At 41.6% G+C, this 24186-nt stretch overlaps 1 protein-coding gene across 3 annotated transcripts; it reads right to left on the bottom strand.

Moving 5' to 3' along the window:
* Positions 1–1770: 1770 nt before the first annotated feature.
* Positions 1771–23748, bottom strand: atp13a2 (ATPase cation transporting 13A2). 3 transcript variants are annotated; one of them, XM_071513632.1, is made up of 29 exons: positions 23638–23748; positions 18183–18259; positions 17389–17556; positions 16710–16768; positions 16505–16571; positions 16346–16425; positions 15446–15523; positions 15288–15357; positions 14975–15109; positions 14768–14834; positions 13985–14116; positions 13283–13444; positions 13043–13153; positions 12735–12781; positions 12008–12196; positions 11429–11635; positions 10305–10415; positions 9952–10108; positions 9189–9300; positions 8230–8354; positions 7931–8112; positions 6995–7087; positions 6382–6461; positions 5553–5705; positions 5360–5456; positions 4122–4345; positions 3549–3700; positions 3132–3304; positions 1771–2127 (listed from the first exon to the last, which is right to left on the bottom strand). In XM_071513632.1, the coding sequence occupies exons 1-29, from the start codon at positions 23648–23650 to the stop codon at positions 1960–1962; spliced, it is 3489 nt and encodes a 1162-aa protein (XP_071369733.1). In that variant the 5' UTR covers positions 23651–23748; the 3' UTR covers positions 1771–1959. The 3 variants fall into 3 exon arrangements, with proteins under 3 accessions (XP_071369733.1, XP_071369751.1, XP_071369742.1); XM_071513650.1 differs by lacking the exon at positions 23638–23748 and adding an exon at positions 19235–19267; XM_071513641.1 differs by lacking the exon at positions 23638–23748 and adding an exon at positions 19142–19249.
* Between the last annotated feature and the right edge of the window lie 438 nt (positions 23749–24186).

Below are 24186 nucleotides of genomic sequence, written 5' to 3'. Positions count from 1 at the left end.
CGAGGGCTTCTTTCTAGAGCCGCCATTTTGCACCAAGAGACGCTCAACAATCATACAGGGAGAAATCCATCATAGAAGAAGAGGCAGCGATGTGGCTTCCTGTTGGATCAGTAGTCTAAGGTGCATACCATGTAACTGCGATGTGCTCCGCAGACTTTCCTGTCTCTGATACAAGCAAAAAAAAGAAGAGATAAAATAATCACATTTTTTTTAAATCCCAAAATAACTCCTGAAATGCATTGAAAAACACAGATTGATGATATCCAACAGTAGTCTCCAGGGGTGGGTTTTTCAATTTAACTGTTAAAACTGGTGAAACAGGTGAAAACTGTGTGTCCAGTTGCTGTTGTTGCCACACAATCCTTCTGTGTTGAAGGAACATAATTTGTGTGCTCATTTCATGAAATTTTGTGAGGCTGCGTTGTCCTCCCATCATGCAAGGAGTTTCATCTGATGAGGCACAGGTGTCTCACTCAGGTTGTCAAAGCGCCGGAGTTATGTTGTAACCAAAACTACGAGGATATACTGACTCCTGTACTTATCTTTAAAACTGGCTGCCATGACATAAACAGAGCACCAAAAATGCATAGATAACAGCATCATTTTAATTGCCGAGACAGGGTGGACACAAGAGAACACTCTACGTTCTGTATATACTGTATACTGAAGTTATGCTTCTGTATACGAGACTGAGATGAATGAAATATGAGCATTTGACAACATACATTTCTGAGTCTGGAGTACGCAGACATTGTAAGTAGTGCAAGATTGTGCATAAACCAAGGACTCCAAAGCTTGTGGGGATTTGCATTTGTGAGGGACCAGCAGACCAACAGACCAGCACTCCTCAAGCAAGGGTTTTGAAGCAGATAGATGTAGGATGTAGGAGCTGTGGCAATTCTTCCTGCATCGTTCTTCACCCTGGTACCATGCAGTGCAGACAACTTTCTGGAGCTTGTCTTTGGAACAGGATGACACCAGATTGTGATTGAGGATGCTTTTGATTTTTGATCTATAAAAAAAGGACCAGAATTGGCTTGTGAGAAGTTGTTTCCTCATTTGCTACAGGAAGAATATCCTCTTGGGTTTTAGCATGGGTGGTCCCTGGGAACCTGAATGATTGAGCTGGGTTCACAATTTAATCACTGATCTCCAGAGATGATGAGGCATCCTCCGTCAGAAGACAACCGTCTTTTTAGTAGTTTTGATTGTTAATTTCCAGGTTATTAGTGGCACACCACCTCTGTCCTAGAATAATCTGTGATGATGCCCACAAGGTCTCTGTCTTGAGAGACAGAAGATGAATGAACAGTCATTGGTGTACCTGAAGAGGAGAAGGGGGGGGAAGTCCAACAAGTGAACTGCTTGAATACTGGGTGTAGCCAGCAAGCATCTTTGATCTGCTAATACAGTCAGTTGCCCCACTATTTCCAAAACCTGTATGGCATGCTGAACTTCAGCCAGTTTCACTTTAATAGTGTAGGAGGCTTTTCCATTATCCAGTAGTCCAAGCACAAATAATAAAACCACTGGCACAACACACTGGAAAGGCACTACATCCTTTACATTGATCCTGGGTTGCAATGATATTCTGGGATGTGGGTGGGAACTCAGATGTGTACTCCATACTGAGATAGAAAATCAATGTTTCAAAGAGAACTTAGTATGATTTGAATGGAAAGTGCAGTATTTATCATCCCTAGGGATACACTGATGTACCAGACCTTAATTCAATAGAAAATATGAATCCCTTCCAAACACACACAGTATACAAAATAGTCTTTATTAATAACATTAAGCCATGTTTTCACGGTGTTGCACTGTTGGTGGACACCACCGTAGCAATGCAGCACTGAAGCCTTGCTGTGTTTGGTTGGAGTTGTGGATGTGGCTCAGACATCCGTGGCATTTTCTGGCTGGGGTGAGCGGCACACTGTCCAACAGAGCGGCACGCGAATGCTAGCTCAGGCCAATGACTGTGTACTGTGTGGAGGAGAGGGCTTGGTTAAGGGGCGGCCATGTTGGGGAGTCAGACAGGACGAGGTCCAGGCGCTTGTACTGCTTCTTGGACGGGCGGTTCCCTCGAAGCAAGCGGAGACAGCTCAGGATACCTTGGTCTATCAGCACCTGGGTGAGAACAGCAGTTGTATTGCGTATTAAGTGATGAGAACAAAATCATCCATACGTCCCCGGTAGATCCTTGGCTCCTCTGCTCCATGCTAACACTTTAGCACAGTGATTCCCAAACGTTTTCATATGAAGGATCCCTAACTTAGTCCACATTAGAGCCACGGACCCCCATTTGATGAGATTTTGTCTCTCGGACCCAAGTCTGAGAATATTCGTATTGTTAGATATGATTATGTCCAGAATTCCATGACTATCTGTATTGTAGGTGGAGAGATAACAGTGAAACTATGATCAAAACAGTCATTCTTCTACATTCTCTAATTGTGTTAACTTCTTGTAAATGAGATAATGTAATAATAAAGTTTAAAAATTTTGCAATTTGCTGGGGACCCCCTGGAACCCCCTCAAGGACCCCTGATGGTCCCCCAATCCCACGTTGAGAACCACTGCTTTAGCATACACTATGTCCCCACTATATCCCCTACTATAACTAGCATCATCTCAAAACTGAGAAAATAGGAACTTGTAGTAGCTCTAAAGCTAAATGCTAAGTAACATTAAATTAACTCTGGCAGTTTTGTGAAGGAGTTTGGTAAAATTTACATGAAATATACAAAATTATTGTAATGTTTTTAACAACCAGGGACTCATTTCTCTGTGGAAAGGTGTCTCTTCCCAACTAAGAGGCTTGGGGTGTGACTTTTTTTATTTGTATTTTTGCCATAGGAAGTGAAGGTGGCGGGCAATGGGAGACTCTGTACAGCTAAAAATCACTTGTATGCTCAAGTGTTAGCATGGAGCCTACTATCACTCAACATAGTGTTTGCTAAAGTGTTAGCATGGAGCACCAGAGCCAATGATCTACTGCGGATGATGGATGATTTTGGAGGCCAATCTCCCAAAAACCTATTGCATTGTATTCTCTGGGCAATTTGTGTAAACACATAATACCCAGCTTCCCCACAGGGATTATCAATTATTTCAGCTAATTAAATACACACCTCCATCAGGAAGCAGACGAGGAAGTTGAGGGCGGCCAGAGCGACCAGCAGCATTTTGAAGTTCATATCAGTGATGTTGTACAGTTGAAGCACTTTGCCAACGACAGGACCAGGATACAGTACCAGCCAAATCATCAGAGCAAACAGGGCCAGTAGTATACCGAGGAATACGACTGGAAAGATATAAAAAAAAAGAGATGAAAATCAGTTCTAAGTTCTAGTAAAGCTAGAAATCAAAGAACAGCGACATTGCAGATCGTTTCTGCTAATTGTTCCATAGACACCAACTCCTCCTGGGGTAAAGGGACACTGAAACATGCTTGAAAGCTGATATTTCATGGTATTCCCCTATAACAGCATTGTGGGCCCACAGATGAACCTACAGTACAATACAGTGCAAGTCGATTTCTGACTTACAGTTGTAGTAGAGAGGTTTCTTGTGAGGGTAGCCCTTGGTGACGACCACAGCCATGATGATGTACTGGAAGCCGGATAGGGCAAACACACTGGTGTCCTCCATGTTGGGCAGATTGGCTGCTCCGGACACTGTCGAATTGAGTGGAACAAACCTAAAAAAACAAAGAGAGAGAAGGGATGAACTGTTAAGGGAAGATGCACTAGCAGGACCCTCAAACCTTAAAGGACTACATTGACTTTTTGGGCTTTCCAATGTGACGAAAGCTAATTCTTTAGCATAGCAGAACTATACTACGCTAGTGTGCTATACTAGTATGTTAAGTAATTGTTGCTGATTAGCGACAATCTCCCAAACAGTTGATTTCTTCAATCTTGAAGCACTCCCCATCAGAGCTGCTGGTCTTTTCCTACACCTGAATCTAGTTTTTTTTTACAGTATATCTGAGTAGAGAGTAGAAGATTCCTTAGGAGTAGAACCTCATGGGAAATAATCTCTTTGTAGCTTTGTTTCTTTTGCACTATTCATTTGGTGATTGATTATCTGAGCAGCGTGACAGTGAAGAGGGTGCTGACCAGTCCTGTGAGGTGGTGATGAAGAGAGCGGCCAGCTGGCCCAGGATGTTCAGGGAGGTGTGGATCAGCAGGCTGCCCAGGACGGGCAGGGCCAGCAGGCTGGCCGGGGGCCTGCGGGGGTGCAGCTCCTCACTGGGGCCTCCTTTCCCCATCACGATGGCCAGCAGGGTCACCAGGGCCATGTCGAAGAACAGGAACTGCAGGTCGCCCAGGTTGGTCTTCACCTGGGAGGACACAACAGGAAGCAACGGGTTTCACTGCGAGCTAGATAAGCATCACAGGTGGGTGAAGAAACCGTGATCACAAGAGAACGGCTCAAGCAACTGTAAGTGTGTTTTGGGAAGAATTAGGCTGTGATCACATAGGAAACAGAAATTTAAAAAAATGAAAAATTGAAAATGATGAATGAAAAATGATTTGATTTTCATTTAAAAATCTACAAATAAAAGAAGACATTTCTCGTTTTCCTGGTCGGAAACGGCAGATAAAACATAAATGACTTGATTTTACTTTTCTCCTTTGTTCAATTCAGTAATAAACGTTTTTCATCATTTCATGTATTTTGCCAGAAAAATCTGACTCGTTAATAATAATAGCCTGTTGATTGATCACACACGATAGGTCTAATTATGATCTGATATGCGCGATATTCTAATATCCACATGTTGGAGCTTTCTCAGATCTCAGGAAGGTGAAATTACTCCAGACAGGACGATGGATTAGTAAAATGGTCATTGAACATATTTTGAATCAGAAATAAAGTTTATTACTGAGTTGAGCAGTGGCTTCTCACTCAGGCTTTTTCGTTGTTGTTTTCTTTATTTATTCTTTTTTATTGTCTGTTTTACAAAGAAGAAAAGGAAAATCAAGTCCTTTATAAATGTCGATTCTGCCGTTTCTGACAAAAAATACCTTCTATTTCCGCTTTTCAGTTGTGGATTTTTAAATGAAAATTAAATTACCATTCGTTTTTTTAATTTTTTAATTTCTGTATGTGAAAAGAAAATAGAATGACCAAAAATTGGACAGTGCTTGTGCCGTTAATGTTCTGGCATAGTTCACACAATCCACTTTAAATGTCTCAGAAATTGAATTTTTTTTACATACTGTATATCTGTTTTGCTGTACAGTATGTCATCAAGATAAACAATGAACCCACATAGTTTTGAATGGGTGGCATTCAGAGTCAAGATGCCTATACTGTAAGTGTGAGTGTGACGTGCTGCACTGCTACTCACTGTGTAGAGGATGAGAACAGAGCAGAACTGAATGAGGCTGTACAGGGCCATGTATCTGAAGAGACTGAAGGAGGTGACCAGAGAACAGCGGCCCTCTCTGAACAGAAAAGAGAGAAATTCACTTCATGAGTAATATTATTTTCCTCCGTGGGAGCGGTAGCCCCCCCTCCACCTGCTTCACGTCCATGCTTACCTGATGAGCAGCGGTACGCAGCTGATGTCGTCCGTCTTGGAAGTGAAAGGCGAGGCCACCGAAGCCTCGGCCTCGGACAAGGAGACCCCCACATCGGCGGCTCTCAGGGCCCCGCAGTCGTTGGCCCCGTCACCGCACATCCCCACCCGGTAGCTACGGTAACAGAGACAGAGGGGGTGACTGGTGATCTGTCAGTTGTGATTTCAACAGAATATGTGGTCATATTTGAGTGAAATACAACTGTTATGACACTGGTACATGGTTTAGGGATAGACTGATATTTTGGTTTGCCAGTATTGGCCCCTTATTTAAAATCAGATATTGGCCAGGCAGTGTCCTCCACCTCTGATATGATGCAGTTTGACTGATTACATTATTGTAGAATTGATCAATGCTACACTGGTTGTCTATGGGAAGCTGAATTGATTCTAATGCAACGTTTTCATCAGATTCCATACAAGTATGTATGAATATGTTGTTGTTGTTATTATCGTCATTATCCTGGGTTTAAATGGAGAGTTTTAGTGTCCCATGATGGTCTAACTGCTGTTTCAGAGGCTTTTCCATCTTTATGAGAATGAAATTTTGTGGATTTGTTTTTTTTTGCATGATGTCAAACAAGATATTGAAGATTGGCACAAAATATTGGCTTTTGCCCGCTTAAATCCAAAAATATCAGTATCAGCCTCCAAATTCCCCATTCGGTCAAACCCTAACATGGGTCACAGTGGAAAAACAAAAGATCAGTCATATCCTTGTATATTGCTCGATATTACCCAATACACAACCATGTATTCCCCATCCATCCTTTTTTTGTGTTTGAACTCACTTCAGTTTCTGCAGCTCCTTCACTAGCTGGGTTTTCTGGTCAGGAGCCATGCGCGCGTATACTGTGGCTCGCATCAACACCTGCAATTACAATACAACAACATATTATAATAATTATCTTCTTCGTAATAATCAGTGTGTGTAGCACTTTTCAAAACAGTCACAAAGTGTTTAAACAAAGTAACAAAAAAAAGATAAAAATCGACATCAAAAGCAGTGAAAGCAAGGTAAGAAATATAAAAGCAAAGCAAATGTATATAATGGGTTTTACTAAGTGATTTAAAAGATGATACAGATTTAGCCTAAACTCGTCAGGCAGGTTGATCCAGTCTAGGAGCTTTGATGTTTTTGAATGTCTTTCTATAATAACAACAACAATCTTAATTTATACGGCATATTCTATTGTAGGATTTTCATTTCGAGTTTTAAATATGTTAAATTGATGCTTCTGTTTCAAACAAAGTGTATCATTATAACTGTGACTACTCCTCCAGTTGTTGCTCTAAATAAGAACGTGTTCTTGGTGTGTTTGCCTGGTTAAGTATCAGAAAGGGTAAAAACTTGAGTATTGTTTTGGTGAATTTTGTGCCCCTGGACTAAGACAGGTCTCTCACCTTTGGCAGATAATCAGGAAAGTGGTCACAGAGGGCAGCGAAGGACTTGCCGTTGATAGCCAAGTGATAGCCGACATCACTCTGGTACAGGCCCTGTGGAGAGAAGAAAAAAAGCATTTCACTCTGATAGTATGAAAATATGTACATAATGCAGGCCATGATTATGCTCATTGTGTATAAATTATTTGCACTACTATAACTGCTTAATCACTGAAACTGACAAAAACAATCAACCAGTCAAATGTTTTACAGTCTAGAGGACTGAATGAATCAAACAATGAAATAAGGGACATTTATAGTGCTTTGATTTCTCATCAATCGGTGACACTTTTCATTTCTGAATCCAAAGAATACATTTTGTAACAAAGTATATACACTATGCCTGCAGATACTGTGTGAGACATACAATACAACAAGCATCTAGCATCTGCATTACTGAATGAAGGTTGGACAAATGTTGAGATTCAATTTCTAATCGAAGATCATGATGATTGCCTAGGAAAAGAAAACCCATGACAACTTCTTCTCTAGTCTGACATCTAACAAAGGATCGTCCCCTTCGATATTCATCATTTTGAGGCTGCACGATTATGGCTACAATCATATCATCAGTTACTTTCTACAATATTGCGATCAAAATTATGAATCACATTATTGGTCTCAATGAACCTGGGAACTAAATTAGAGAGAGAGGATGAGGATAGGATACACTGGAAACAACTGGATTTTGTGATGATTCTTGAAGTGATTAAATAGATTCGTCCCATTACTTTGAAATGCAGCAACAGCTCTAAGTCTAAAACAAAGTTCTGGTTCCTACCCAAAATATTGATATACACTGAGGACAGATTTGCCTCTAAATCACCAGAGGGTTTACCGTCCTTCCCCGACATTTGGACCGACGTGGGGGCAAGAGTGTCTGACCGGAGGACCGACCTGAGTAACGACCTCTGCTGAGCCTTGGGGGGTGGCGGCGGCCCCTCCGTCTCCCAGGTGGAACCTCAGGGTGGGCGTGGACTGGGCGGCGTGGGGGGTGGCGTGAACGAATATCACCTTCTCGTCGGACCCCACCATCCCGCAACTTTTTGCGACGTTGACCGCAGTTAAAATGTTGTCCCCTAGATGTAGGAGGACGACACAAGAGTTTGACATGGCGGAGATCTTCTTGAAGACATACAGGGATATATATTTGGGAAGTGTTATGCTTGGGTACAAATGCAAAAAATATCCCTCACCGGTGACCATGACACTGCGAAGGTGTGCCAGTCTCAGGGTGTTGATCACCTTGGCGCTCTCGGGCTTCACCAGGTTTTTCATCACCAGCAAGCCCAGGAACTGCATGTCTCTCTCTACCGTCCCTCTGCGGAGAGACACACAACTGCGTCAACACTATTATATATCGATATTATATCGATATCGTGATATGAGACTAGATATCGTCTTCGATTTTGGATATCGTAATATCGTGATATGGCATAAGTGTTGTCTTTTCCTGGTTTTAAAGGCTGCATTACAGTAAAGTGATGTAATTCTGAACTTACCAGACTGTTCTAGCTGTTCTATTATTTGCCTTTACCCACTTAGTCATTATATCCACATTACTGATGATTATTTATCAAAAATCTCATTGTGTAAATATTTTGTGAAAGCACCAATAGTCATCCCTACAATATTGTCGCAATATGGATATCGAGGTATTTGGTCAAAAATATCGTGATATTTGATTTTGTCCATTTCGCCCAGCCCTATTTCAAGCTACTTACAGTCAGTTAGTGTAGAGAGTGATACAGATCCTCTCGTGAAATTGTCTTTCCAGCACTGAGCCACCTGGCAAAGAAGTATCTTTGCATACCAGCCACCAGTTCCCCTTCCGAAAGGGTTTTCAGTTGCAGTATATTTTCAAACAGGGAAGGAAACCCTGTCTTTACATTTTATTTTGATCACAGTCTCGTTTTAATAAAAGTGCTTGAGACATCTCACATGTGGCTTTGACTTACAACTGAACATTTAGCCCACTTCGTAGGAAATACAGAGATATATATTGTGTATCGCCATTCAGCCTAAAAAAAACAAGATATGATTTTTGGTCCATATCGCTCAGCCCTAGTAGGAAATGCTCAGCTCTATCTCCTTCAGCCAGACAGGACTTATTAAAAGTCAAGCAGAAATACAGAATGGGGTGTTAATGACTAACCGTTCAATGGTCCCCAAGTCAGTCTTCTCATCCAATGCTTTGTAGCCGAGTGCGAGCACCCTGAAGCCTTCGCTGGTTAAGTTGCGCAGTATGCTAGAGAACTGTGCCGGCACTGTAAACATTGAGCACAACATTTTCTATATACATTTAGGCTTAAAAGACACAAGCTAGAATCAATTTAACCATCTACATTTTGGGAATATTCATGCTCTCTAGGGTTTAACTAATGATTATTTTCATTATCAAGTAATCTATTGATACATTTTTTGATTAATCATTTTGTCTGTAAAATGTCAAAAATAGTAACCAAGTTACCAGAGCCTAAAGTGATTCTTAAAATAGCTTACTTAGTCTGACCAGCAGTCAAACTATTCATTGTATATTGATATGAAACAGAGAAAAGTAATAAAAGCTTAGCATTTGTGAAGCTTTAACCACCAAATATTTTGTATTTTAACTTGATAAATGACTAAAACAATTAATTGATTATCAAAATTATAATTTTCTGTTGATAGACTAATCAATTAATAGTTTCAGCACTAAAGGAGAATAACAGGTTCTTTGGTAGTTTCTTAACTCAGCACAACTCAAAAGGAAGGGTTGTTTTACTATAGTGTTTCCATACACTGCAAATGTAAACAAAGTTTTTTTTTTACAGCCTCAAGATATGTAAAGCTTAGACTGAGCTTGTCACATACTGTCGGCCCTAGTATAAAAACCTCAGATGAACTTCGGAGTGAAAAACATCTTCAATCCAACCGACCGGTTTCTTTTGAGCACAGGCTAGCCACCATCTCCGGAGCTCCTTTGATGAAAGCGAGGGCGGGCCGTCCCCCGGGGGCCACCGTCACCACGCTCATCCGCTGGAGGGCCGAGGAGAACGGGAAGCGCCGCACGATGGCCGCCGCCTCACCGGTGGACTGACAGGGAAGGAGGAAGAGAAGAAGGGAAATTCGTGCATGACTGGAACGCTCAGTCAGATATTGGTTCTTTTTTTATGATTAGAAGACAGTAAGAAGACAGTTTCCCTAGACAACTCTTTCACTTGGACTGGACCACTGACTATATATGTTGTTTTTCAGCATTTTCACCAGTTTAATTACTAAGGACACTCACACTGCCCTCAGGCTGGAGCTGTTGTGCAGGGGGTCTCATAACAGCCAGAACTCTGTGACCTCCGAACTCTGAATCCAGCGCCGTTCGATCTCCCTCTGGCTCCTGTAGTGTCTAGAAAACGAGATACCAGGTACAGATGCGCATTACCACACTGTAAGATGAGCATCAATTCTGCAATTAAAACATGTGGAGACTGTATTAGTCACATTATTGAAGAGGGTTGTATATGTAAGACACACTCCTGCCTGCTCCTGGGAGTTTTTCACAAGTTGTAACGCCTGCCCAGCATACCTTGAATTTCATGCCTTAATACCTCAAGTCTGAGCTCTGCAGAAACGATGGGGAAGTTGCATAGGAGCAACAAAAATACAATGAAAGCACCTAGACTTCAGTTTAGAGAAGGAAAGATTTTTTTTACCTATGGTGGAGCGGGCACATCATGAAGATATATTCAATCCCAATTAAAAAGGCAGTCTTTTTATTTGTGAAATAGATTTTACCCACCTTTTTCTCCGGTCTTCATGATAAATTAAGTTTAAGTTTAAGTTTATTTGCACATTTTAAAAAAAAAAAAGAAAAGACAGACAAAGAAAAAGTAAAATCAAAATAAAGTTACATGTGCAGGTGAGGTAGAAACCCATTACGGACTTATCTAAAAACCTCACCTAAAAGAGAGAAAAAAATATATATAATTTATATATATAAAATAAAATAGAAAAATAATGATACAAAATAAAAATATCAATTCACATGCATATCTTATACATGCCTAATCACACTGAAAAAACTAAAATAATATAGGCTGCTATAAATTCATACACCATTCATACACCATAGTAAATACTATCAGACTAATTTAAGTTATATGAAGATAGGGTATTTTAATGAAAAACGCTTGATTTTAATGAAAATATTCCTGTTCATATTGGTGGTTGTTTGCCTGATGGAACATTATCTTTCTGTTTGTGTATATAGCTGAACAATATGGTGAGACTAATTTAATTATTGCGTGCACATAAACTGAGTCATTGTGTCTTTACAAATTCTTTACAAAGTCACTGTCAAGTCATATAATGAGTCAAAGGCCTCTGTAAGCAAGTAAACAAAGCTTCACAGCATCATACCCAGTCGGTGGACTCGATCATCTTGAGCTCCAGCGGGTCTCCGAGGGGCTGGCCTCCCAGCAGGGCCACGGTGTGGCAGCAGGCCAGGCCGGACAGCATGGGACCCGGGGGCAGGAGCCTGGGCTCCGGGACCAGCTGCGAGAAACCGCCCGCTCCGGCCTCCATCACCCCCCACACGTCCAGACCCTCCTCCGTCAGAGTTCCTGTCTGGCGAGAAAACAGCACAGAGAGACGCTGACATGTGCGGGACTGTATGCAATACAGTGCTGATACAACATAACGCTTTCCTACTACATCGTGACAAAATACATTATAAAAAGGCACTTGAAGGACCTCTCAGGAAATAATTTTAAAAATGCAGGGAAAATGTAGTTAATATCCTCTGTAAAAAAACCCTGGTATTCCATTTTTTCAACCTATCAAGTCATCACGATCACCAATTTTTACTCATGCCATTTTAACACAATAGCTAGAGCAGTAGCTTCCAATAGCCTCCACTATTCCTCATATACATTATTTCTTGAAGTCCTGATGAAACCAAATCCATAGTTTGAGTCATAACTGCATAGCCTCCCTCACCTTGTCGAAGCAGAACAGCGAGACCTTGCCGCAGACGTTGATGCGCGGCGGGCTGATGCAGAAGACCCCCTGGCTCTTCAGCCGCCGCTGGGCGTAGATGGTGCCGGTGGTGATGGCAGCGGGCAGCGCAGGGGGCACCACGATGGTCACAATATCCAGGGTCCTGATCACCAGCTCCATCACGGTGACCTGGGGACACCGTCGACCAGTCAGTGACATTGCCTTATTTATTGCTGCCCGCGTAAAGTGGAGAACTAAAGCAGAAGATACATTTTGTCCCTTGTCATTATACTGTATCTGTTCGGGACGGGAGGATATATCGAAATTCAATATATCGCAATACGAGAAGGTGACGATACGTATCATGGGGCAGGAAAATGAATCGAGATATTAGCTTTTTTAGTAGCCGCCCATCACAGTTTCACAAGCTCTCTATCCAAATTATATTATTTACACTTTGTAATGACATTATTAAATTGATGTTTACATTCTAGCAAGCCAGTGCCATCGCTAGAAAGATTTGTGACCCAGAAATAAACATAATTCTGCACAGTCAGACTTCTTGTTGTCGTTGAACTTTTATTTATTACATCGTATCGTGATTGTATTGAATCGTGAACCCCATATCACGCTTCAAATTGTATAATGAGATAAGCATATCGTCCCATCCCTAGTATCTGTACAAAATGACATCAGGTCAATGCTGAGTGATAAAAATAACACTTACATTGGATCTTCTGAGGACCACAAAGCTGTAAATGGTGCCAATCAGAGCTGAAGCAAGAAAGAGAATATTGGGAAATGCTAATTAATGCATGCTCAATTACTGTCTGAATTATTAGGCAAAAAAAGCTCTGCAGAAGCATCAAGCAGAACTACTGTAGACCTGCTTGTCATTTTACTTAAGGCTTCACTTTTATCAGAGACACATTTTAAGGCAACAATTTTGATGCTATTCCAGGACGAGCCCGATATCTGATTTAGCAGGACTACACAACACTGGAAAGTTTGCCTCTGGCATTGCAATACACTTACCAATACCGCCCAGGACAAGCAGGAACTTGGCAGCGTCTCGGTAGAAGCGGAAGTTGATTGGCTGAGGATACAGAATGGAGCTGACCAGGTCACCTTTGGCTGTGAAAAATCCTGAGGGAGGGACACAAGCAGAAAAAAAACATATCTGGGTTTACATTATGGCTTCTGACTGAAACTGGCATATGTACAGGAAAAACACAGAGGAAAGTTGTATAATCCCCCCCCCGCCCCCCCCCTCACCTGTGCTGGTGACCACAGCAACGGCTCCCCTGACTCCCGCCCCACCCCCTTTGGCCTGGATGAGCTGAGTGCCACAGAACAGGGTGTGTCGGCGCTCGGTCTCGGCGCTGTACCTCCCCTCACCAGCCGGCAGTGGGGTTTTCAGCACCGGGACGCTTTCACCTGGACACAGGGACGGAGAAGAAGTTGCTACTCTGACATCTCCCTGAGAAGATACTGAAGATGCTGAACGACTTTGAGCGATTTCTTTTCTGTCTCGGATGGATGTTTTGGACTGTCAATTTTGGTCTCCGTTATTACATTTTGGGTAAATGTAACTCTCCCTGAACTAGGCAAAATATCCAGGATAAAATTATTTTTTTTTCATGAAGTCCTCTGTAAAAAGCCAAACCCTAAACTGTAGCTGACTACTGAGAGCCTCCAGCAAGACCCACAGAGGAAACAGGCCAGAATAAGGTTTACTTTGCAGGCTCTTCTTTTTCACTGACAATCATAAGATTATCGTCAGGTAAAATACCTTATATCTCCTAAATATCAACAGTTTTGTTTTTAGCTTGACCACCATGCATTTTTGAGGTTATCCAAGACAGACAACAGCGCTATGTGAGGTTCCACACTCCACAGTGATGACCTCGACAATAGGCTGAAGTTGCCTATACACCCCATCTGTATTTTGAAGGCTCTCTGTGGCGTTGTGATCACCTGTGAGCATGCCCTCGTTGACCATACACTCCCCAGCCAGCAGGGCGGCGTCGCAGGGCAGCAGCAGACCCTCCTGAGGGATGACGAGGCAGTCGCCAGGCACCAAGTCCACCGAGCTCACACACTCCTCCTCTGAAACAACAGACTACTGTTAAGACCCTGCCATCAACTCCTTATAGACAGTTCTGGTTGTAGCTCAAAGGGACTGGAGAGCTACAGTGTACTAAAAGGCGTCACCTGGCTCTCACTCAGTGAGACATAAAAAACATTTGATCATTAACATTAAACATGATTCAATTCAGTTATAAAAGGCATGTGGTAGACACTCACCTTTGGATCCAAAAACCACAAACCATTCAGCTTTATACTTGTTGTTATAACAGTGACCATTTTGTATTAATATGGTGGTCTTTGTTTAGGTAGATGGTATTATTACCATCTACCTAATGCAAGACCACCAAGAACGACAATCAAATGAATGGACTTTTTTCATAGTTATGTTAGGGAGACTAAAACTACATGTTATACCATTGCAAAACAATTTAGACAGTGCATATAGTCCAATTATATTATCCACTATTTAAGCATACTGATTTAACATGGCTAATTGATCAATCATTTTAAATATTAGTATGGGTGTGGACATTCAAGGTGTAGACAATTTGGGTATAGGACTACAGCTCGATCATATAAAAAGGTAACAATAAGACACTGATTGTGGTGTGCATAAAATGGCTTATCTTGCTTTAATGGAGGATTTGGCAAGAAAACATATGGACTCACCTCCTGAGCTTCTTCGTACCGTGACAGTAGTGATCAGCTGGGCCATGCTGCGAAGAGTGGTGCTTTGCTGTGGAGTGTAAAGTACAAGGTCAAATAGGATATTTGGAATATTACCCATTACAACTGGATCTTAAATACCCCATTGTCTGGAGGGAAAAAAGTACGCCAACTATGGTCAGGGTAAGCAGACTGGGTCTTTGGGCTTACCTTGCGGATCTCATAGAGCGACATACTGATGGAGAAGACGGAAATAAGAAAGATACAGGTGGCATAGTAGTAATATTTATCAACCATCCACAGGGTAATGCTGAACACTTGGAACATGTAGAATGGGTTGAGGACCTAAAGAAACAGACAAAGAGAGACAGAGGCAAGGAGTAGGTTCAATGGAGAGAATACAACACATATTTTGCACGCTTCTTTGCAAATAACCGCTTACCAAGCATGGTTGGTAAGCGGTTAGGGTTGGTTTAATCTGTTCCAACACTAAATTTGCTTGCCTAATCGTTTTCTATCTCACCTCCTCAACCAGCAGTTTCATGTAAGACTTCACAGGCACATCGATAAGGTTGGGCCCATAGATGTGCCTCCTGAAAGAGTTGATGTAATGATTAAATGAGTGGCACCCTTCAAGATTAAATAACCGGTTTGTTCCTCCGTTCATTCACCCTTTCATACCTCGAGCTCTGCTCCAGGAGACTCAGGCCATTTTGGAAGCCATACAGATCGTTACAGGTCCAGTCCTCATTGAGGACACTGCAGACAAAGAGGGTACAAAAGGGAAAAGTTCAATTCCTACCTATATTACTTAAAACATAACTGTTTTATATACTGTTTGATATTAAGATGTTTTTTGGCCTAAGAGACATAGGGGTCAACATGACATGTTTCAAATCATGGGCAAACTCATCCTAATCGTGCTTATAATGATATATTGTTGATTTAGACAGATTTACAGTGGTTTACAATATTGCTGATGTATGTTTAGCAGTATCAGAAAATCAAACTGTGCAAGTTTCACTTGACTAATCTCATGCCAAAACACCAACTGAATATTGCATGTAACAAAAAATGAAGAACTATCTTTTATTTTATTTTTTTAAATGCCAGCCAAACTAATGGGATGCCTGTTGTACCTATGTGTTTCTGTGCATAATAGTGTTAGACAAATATAACAGAATACTGGTTGTTCATTCAATGGCCAGTCAGTGTCGTCCACCTTTGATATGATGGGTATGGTGCAGTTTGTTAGATGCTTGTTGACTATGGGAAGCCATAGGGTTTCAATGGAGGGTTTTAATGTCCCATGATGGTCTACAGACTTTTCCACTATGACAAGAACACAATTCTGGGGGAAACACTGAATATCATATTTGGAATTTTTTGGGCTGAAAATGGTGAAATTTCAAGATTCCGAACATCAGCACAAAATATCGGCTATCGGCAGCTTCAATCCAAAAATATCTCAGTATCGACGCTGGCCTTCAAAACCCATACTGGTCAAACCCTCGTGCTTAATTCTCAGTTAAATTCCATCAGGTGCTAGTGTTCCAGTTTCATGGTCAGCCCCTTCAGTACCTAACGCGACAGAAAGCCCCCTTCCTGGCCAGCCAGACGTAGCGCAGCCCTTCAAACAGGTAGTAGCGCAGCAGCGTTTTCTGAAAGACAACAGTGATCCATGTCATTCTTTGGAAGATCTCTTAGCACGTCAGTTAAAACACTCTCCTCCTTCCTTACCTCCTCTTTGTGGAGCTGGACTGTATCTCTCCAGTCACGATCCTCCAGGTCTCCCACCAGCTCCATACTGAAAGGGGAGAAACTAGTTAAGTAGAGTCTTCAGTCTCCTACATACAGTCTACAACCCCTTTATCACTTTTCAACAATTCTCTTAAACGTAGTTTTGAAAGGTGATGCTGTGAGAAGATAGAGACACGGAGCCGACCTGCCCTCCTCCACCTCCTCCGTAAGGACCTCCACCACATACTGCTGGCCGAAACTGTCCTGAAGGAGGAGACACAAGAACACACAATATAGTTTGTAAGCATCTTATGCAGTGAATCAGAGCACAACATGGAATTTAATGGGACAAACAACACTGTTTCTCCACAAGCCATTTGTAAATGCTGTCAAAATGCATTGTCAGGATACTGGTGGATGGGGAACAATCAAGATGAGGTATTTACCAGGGTTCGACCGATATGGGTTTTTGAAGGTTGATACAGATACCAATATATTTAGTCTGAAGTCGCTGATAGTCAATATCTTTACATCTTTAAATTTGACCATTTTCATGCAAAAAAAATACAAAAGGGTGGAAAAGCCTCTGAAACAGCATTTAGACCATCATGGGACACTAAAATTCTCCACTGAAATCCAGACTAATGAAATTATTTTAGGGTTAGCAGCTCTTTAAGGCAGGGTGACCCACCATACCTACTCAGTGACAGGGGGCAAATATCCAACATACCAATATACCAGCAAACCCAAATATCGGTCTAACCCTAGTATTTACTGTCAATCTTAAAAGGACTTTACCAGAGGAGACGTGCACGTTGTAAAGAGAAATCCGATTTGAACATGTATACATGAGAAGGGTCATAGGAAGCTAGTTATTTTCTTACTCTTAGTAGTAGAATATCTGCCAAGGCCAGCGGGCAGGAGCTGCAGCGGGCGAGGACGGCCAGCCGCGGGCGCCAGCGAAACACGATCAGGAGAAGACCCAGGGAGAGGACGGCAGCCAGGCGACACAGCCACACCCGCCAGCACACCCACCTGTACCCCTGCACGTCCTGGGAGGGGAGAGGAGGCAGACAGTCAGCTCAAAGTCATTCAGTCGTTCATTTACAGCCAGCAGCTTAGCTTATCAACACCCACTCTGCATGACAAAAAGCAGTGAAGCTGCCAGATTGGAATAGCAGCATGTACGAACGAAACATAGAATATAATCAAAACCATCCGTGAACGCTAACAATTCACATTTTGCACATCCGGACTCATTTCTGTTTAATTGCTAACTCCATCTGTAAATTTAACAAGGTGATAGCTATCAATGCATGTATCTCATACAATGCACATATATCTGTGTATACTTACTACTGTATATACTCATGTAAAATGGCTTACAGTGCATATCTTCACACCCCATCACATTTCTTTATCCATGTTCTACTCATAAGGGATACACACATACACAACCACTTCAATCTGTAAATCTGTCAAGGAAGACACTATCTTTATTAATTTGAATTATTATTCACAATATGTTTGCCAGCTGTCTCATGCTCTCCGCTGCAGCAATGACCCAATGTCTCCACAGGGAATTAAAGTTTGATCTGATCTGACTTAAACCCATCAGTTCTTCGGTGTATAACCATCACTGGTCTGGTTCAGTAGAAACCCTATGGAAGGTTCTTACCATGTGTGACTCTGGACTGAGAAGGGGGTCTCTTGGGCTGGGGGAGGGAAGCCCGCTCTGCGGCTCCAGCACACTACCTACAGGAAAGGTTACACACTATTAACACAGGCATTACTCTGCATAAACATTCACATGAACTGAGCTGAGCTGCACCCATAGAGTCAATATTAACAAAACCCACAATGTAAAGCAGTTGTCCATGATGCAGACTGACCCTTTGGGCATGGTATAAATCACATCTTTGGTATGCAAGACGAAAGCAACTCTGGGTCAGAGTCTGGGTCTGGGTCAGAAAGTCCAATAAAGTGTTCATGGATAAATATGTTTTCTCTTCCATGTGCTTCCTTTAAAAAAGCACTATAGCAATCCTATTACAGAATTGAGGATACCATGCAATGATAGTAAAACTTCAAAATACCATCCATCTACTACATGGAATCACATAGTAATACCACAGGGGATGAAAAATAAAAAATACCATAAGGTTACCAAAAACTCACTATTGACTACCACAGACACACGTTAACTCCCAATGGGAATATTATGAGAATATTATAGAGATACCATAGGAGATTTAAATATATATATATATATATATCATAGAGTATAAAACGGTCACTTTAAACTCTACTAAGTACCACGGATACACTAGAAATACTGTAGGGATTCCAGAGGAGATAAAACAAAAAGTATCATAAAGTACTATATCTTCACTATAAACTCACTATTGAGTACCACAGAGTCCCTATAGAAATATTATAGGAATGTTATGGTGATACCATAGGAGATAAAAAAAATACCATAAAGTACCGTAAAGTGGGTCGTTTGTTTTCCCAAAAACTCGCTTATCGCTTCCGCTTCTAAAGATTTCGTGTTCCCGAAAACCTCATAACAATACACACTTCATTTATATACATTTATATATTAAATAGGTTACATTTAAGAAGAAGCCTGCTTACCATCAACTCCAGACCGCAAACCTATGCTCAACGTTTCCCGAAATTGTCATTATAAAGTGGGCTAATTTCGACGGCTGCGACTGGAATTCCCACCTGTTTGCGTTTACCTGTCGGTCTGCACGAGCCACTCCACCTCCATGCACTCCACCTGCTGACGTTTCCTCCTACTGCCAATGCGTCTATTTTCGGACAGCTAGACTTTGTATTGGAAAGTCTGGGCCACGGCTCACCACAAACAGTGAACCCACAGTATTTAAATAGGCTTACCGATGCATGTGCCCAGATTCCCATTTCGTCAATGAGAAAGGAGAAGTAATGCCAGGAAAAAGGCTAAAATAGTAACAGGCGTTAGCCGCTTAGTTTCACGTCCGACAATGGAACTAGACCTTCTAGTCTGGTATTTTTTTGGTTTTCCATCAGTAAACGTCCATCACATGGCAAATAGACGTAGGATACGTACACCAACGACAGATCAATAGTTTTAAATCTAGGCTACTTCCATATTGGTAGTCAGTAGTCACGATTATCACATTGACAAGCTGGGAAAGCTGGCATCGTTATATCATGCGCACAAAGGAAGACAGGCTATAAGATTGTTAAACTTGTCATTTTATCTTTTCCACCAGCAGTAAGGGCAATTTTGAATTCTGTAATTCAGTCTGAGAAGCAAACAAATTATAGGCCATCTGAATTTTCATTAAGTTGCAGTACTATGCATGTGCTTGTATTAATCACGCCAGTTTATTATCAAGGCTGATTGTAAAAAGCAGTGGGTTCTTTGCCAAAGCACTGGCTTGCTTTACCATAACTAGGCCATTGCCTAGCAAAAGCAACCCAAAATATCAGGTTATACATCAGGTTTGCACACAACCCCCAGTAGTTTTTGAACATGGTTTCAAGCCATCCTTCCTGGTTCACTATGCGTTAGACTATTTAGACTGGGACAAATTTTAAACTTCCCTTTTAAAGAGCAACCCATTCCTTATTTCACAATAAGACTACAATGTAGCAGCCCCTGTTGCCTAAACGGTCAGTTACGCTAAACTTGTGTCGATTTCCAACTGGTTTCAAGTAACCAATCCATTCACATGCCACACCTAAACAGACCCCAAAACAGGAATTCCAGACATGTGAAAGTCATCATTATGCCACTAGTAAATCATCCTTCTCAACCAAAGATCAATGACTCTGCTTAGATGGCAACCTGCATTTGGAGGAGAAGACTACTTTTAACAAGGTCAGTGTAGAAATTATAGTCCTAGAAATATGACCTTATAAATCCTGCACTGCCCCATGAGCTGTGGACCAGCATGAGAAATCCCATCAGTTTCATCTTGAAACTGAGCCTTGCAGAGGGCAAACTTTCCAGCGTTTCAAAGCACACTAAAGGAAGTGACTCTGCTAAAAACCACCAGACACAAGACAGTCATCTGAGCTGAAGAGGCAAAAACCACCCAGTAGAATGACTTGAACCTCAAGAAACTGTCTCTGACACCAGTTTAGTCCACATGATATGCCAAGGTCAGCAGCATTCTCTTTTGTTTGGTGGGCCTGAGTGACACCTGACTGTGTTAAACTATGGTTTTTGCAACGTTGTTAAGAAATGTGTAATGCTAATATTGTTGTGGTTGTCACTGCTATTATTATCATTATTAGTAGTAGCAGTATTAGTAGCAGCATCAGTAGTAGTAGTAGTAGTAGCAGTAAATTTCTCATGTTGTTGCTGTTTAAAAAAGTCAGTTGGTTAAAAACAACTTTCTCTGGTTTTAGATTTAAAAAATGGCAGTTTGGAAATAGGTCTGTAGTTACTGAGTTTAGCTAGGTCAAGGCTAGGTTTCTTCAGGAGAGGTTGGACTACTGCTTGTTTAAAGGAAAATTCCAGTGGCCAAAGGAGCTATTTAGTATTTACAAAATACTGGAATCAGCTGTGCCGAAGACCTCCGCGAGGAACTTTGCTGGACCAAATCTAGGAGACGTGGAGCTCTTCATACGACATACAGTTTCCTTTAGAGATTAAATGGAAACAGGATTGAATTGGTTTAGAGAGGCGTTATTGCTCTGAGTAGCTAACAAGACTGTGTCGGGAGGGGAGATGGCGAGCATCTCCACCTTTTCGTTAAAACATAAGAGGAACAGGCAACGGAGCAGAGACATCTGGACTCAGCCAGGTATCAGTAACCAAGAAAAAGTCTAGTTTTTTAGAGGTAATGAAGTCATTACAGATAAAGGACTGGTTACTTAAGGATATCACATTAAGTAGGCCAAAGCTGATGGATATTGAAACGGGGATGGAAAGAGTTCCTGGCTGCAGGGGAATGTAACCCAGATTCCTAGTGTTAATGACCACAGGGCGAGGCTCTGAGGGAGTGTCTAAGGCAGGAGAAGATCTTATCTATGGGAAATTCCTATAAAATGGCGGTATTGAATAGGAAGATAAATCTTGCACCACATCAGCTTGTACGCTGTTGACATAGGGAACCCCAGTTGAAGTGCAGTGACCTATAAACCAGGTGTGGAGATAGAACAGGCGAGACCAGCTCTCCAGTGCTCTGGTGGGGAGGGAGCCTGAGATGACTATCTTCTTGCCAGTGTCCAATAGTGAATTGATAAGTGCTTTGTAGTCTTTCTTAAGGATTTCTGACTCTGGTGTCATTTGTGCATGATAATGTTGTCTGCATGGGAGTAGCGGTCCAGGATGTTGTAAAACTTGCAGTCAATGTCCCACACCTGTGCACCAGGGAAGCGGCGAATGTTGGGGGGGGGGCAGACATAGGGGAAGATGTATGTCATGGATCATAGAGCTGCTTCACCAGTGTGGAGGTGGTTGAATATCACAGCCGGGTAGGGCTGGGCAATATATCGATATTATATCCATATCATGATATGAGACTAGATATCGTCTTAGATTTTGGATATCGTAATATCGTGATATGGCATAAGTGTTGTCTTTTCCTGGTTTTAAAGGCTGCATTACAGTAAAGTGATGTCATTTTCTGAACTTACCACACTGTTCTAGCTGTTCTATTATTTGCCTTTACCCACTTAGTCATTATATCCACATTACTGATGATTATTTATCAAAAATCTCATTGTGTAAATATTTTGTGAAAGCACCAATAGTCATCCCTACAATATTGTTGCAATATGGATATTGAGGTATTTGGTCAAAAATATCGTGATATTTGATTTTGTCCATATCGCCCAGCCCTATTTCAAGCTACTTACAGTCAGTTAGTGTAGAGAGTGATACAGATCCTCTCAAATGGTGGAAGGAACATGAAATTGTCTTTCCAGCATGGAGCCACCTGGCAAAGAAGTATCTTTGCATACCAGCCACCAGTTCCCCTTCCGAAAGGGTTTTCAGTTGCAGTATATTTTCAAATAGGGAAGGAAACCCTGTCTTTACATTTTATTTTGATCACAGTCTCGTTTTAATAAAAGTGCTTGAGACATCTCACATGTGGCTTTGACTTACAACTGAACATTTAGCCCACTGTGTAGAAAATACCGAGATATATATCGTGTATCGCCATTCAGCCTAAAAATACCGAGATATGATTTTTGGCCCATATCGCCCAGCCCTACAGCCGGGGTGTCTGAATGGGCGGGGTAGGCAAGAAAAGTTGGTGGAAGAAGAGAAGGAATACTAGTAGTAGCAGTAGTAGCAGTAGTAGCAGTAGCCGTAGCAGTATCAATACTGTAGTAATAGCACTGGCAGTAGTATTAGCAGCATAGCATAAACAATGAGACCATATTAGCCTCAAAGTGCACCTTGCTGATTAGTTGCCAATGATTTTGCATGTACTGGCAGCCCTTTGACTGTATACATGACAAGTGTTTAGATTTTAAATTGCACATTAAAAGCAAAGAGGGCTTTTACTGTCAATCAAGTTCATCAATTGATCATTTATTGTCATACTGCCTATATTTAATAATTTTGGTATATTTTTATACTGCACATATTCTTTTTTCATGTTTGTCTGAGAATGTTGTACTGCCATTATTTTGCAAACCCTGAAACATGCTGTTGAGCTCTGGTGTTGTAATTGTCGGTTGCATTATGTTTAAATACCCTATTTGCTCTATCCTTATTTACTGTATATTCTATTTTCTTTGACGTGTCCTATTACTATTTGCTGCTGCTACAACCCCCCTTCCTACAGTTGTATTATGTTAGCTGAAAGTAAACCCATCTAAACTCTGTTCAACCAGTTTTGTATTTGCAGAATATAGTTAACCCATCTTTTGAAAGCCAAAGCTAAGATAAACTGGTAAAGTTTATAGATGAACTGACGGGCAGCTCGCTCTGTGAATACACAAACAACATTACTGCCACCAAAAACTGTTGTCAGTGATAAAGAGACAGCCCCATGCACTGTCAGCTAGCTCCTTATCAACCGCTGGCTGGCTTTAGCTAGTAAACACACCATGCTGTGTAAACTGTCTGCTGTCAGGAGGGGAGGGAGCGTTACTTATTAGCCGCCAAACACACTTACCACGCCTGTCCATCCTCCGGTCACGGTGGCAGCCTCCACTTTACAACATTTTACACCATATTTAACAAGCAGTTCAACTCAACCCAGACATAAGGGCTCTTTCAACTGCTGAGTCCGCTACGAGATGCATATCCTGCGACTGTATGTGTTTCTACGGGAAGTCGCGTGGTCAAAAATAGCCACAAAACGTGCCGTTCTCTCACGCCGGACTGTATTCAAAAACCTCAGTTTAAGTGGCCGTGTTTATCGGCAAACCTGGTAGGACATCATTTAACACATTTTTACCAAAGAGAAGAATTAAGTCCACTCTTAAATACAGCATACAAGCCAACATTGAACTGACATGATGTGAAAGGGGTTTCGGCGCTAGTTGCAAGGGTCTCACAGACCTGCTATTTGATAACGTTTTTGTCTCGGGAACCTCATCTTAGTGGATATTTGTTGTCTGTCTGTTCAAGGAATATTGAAATCTGTGATCAGAGCAGCTATTCTGCTTTCTCATTGAACTAACTTGTAGAGAATAAATAGCCTAAACTATTCCTATTCCTT

The sequence above is a fragment of the Centroberyx affinis genome, unplaced genomic scaffold (genome assembly GCF_046629955.1).
Source record: "Centroberyx affinis isolate AG114_WGS23_722 - 3 ecotype Tasmania unplaced genomic scaffold, CSIRO-AGI_Caff_v1 ptg000282l_1, whole genome shotgun sequence".
Taxonomy (NCBI): Eukaryota; Metazoa; Chordata; class Actinopteri; order Beryciformes; family Berycidae; genus Centroberyx; species Centroberyx affinis.
The sequence above is the reverse complement of the archived record's forward strand: the minus strand, read 5'-3'. Positions and strand labels throughout refer to the sequence as shown.

Bases quoted from the DNA above. Each gene is read 5' to 3' on its own strand.
- atp13a2 (XM_071513632.1), bottom strand. The intron at 16,572-16,709 runs GTCGGCTCCGTG...CTCCCCTTTCAG, and splicing joins GAGGAGGTGGAGGAGGGCAG to TATGGAGCTGGTGGGAGACC. The intron at 13,445-13,984 runs GTGATCACAACG...CCCTGTGTCCAG, and splicing joins CAACGAGGGCATGCTCACAG to GTGAAAGCGTCCCGGTGCTG.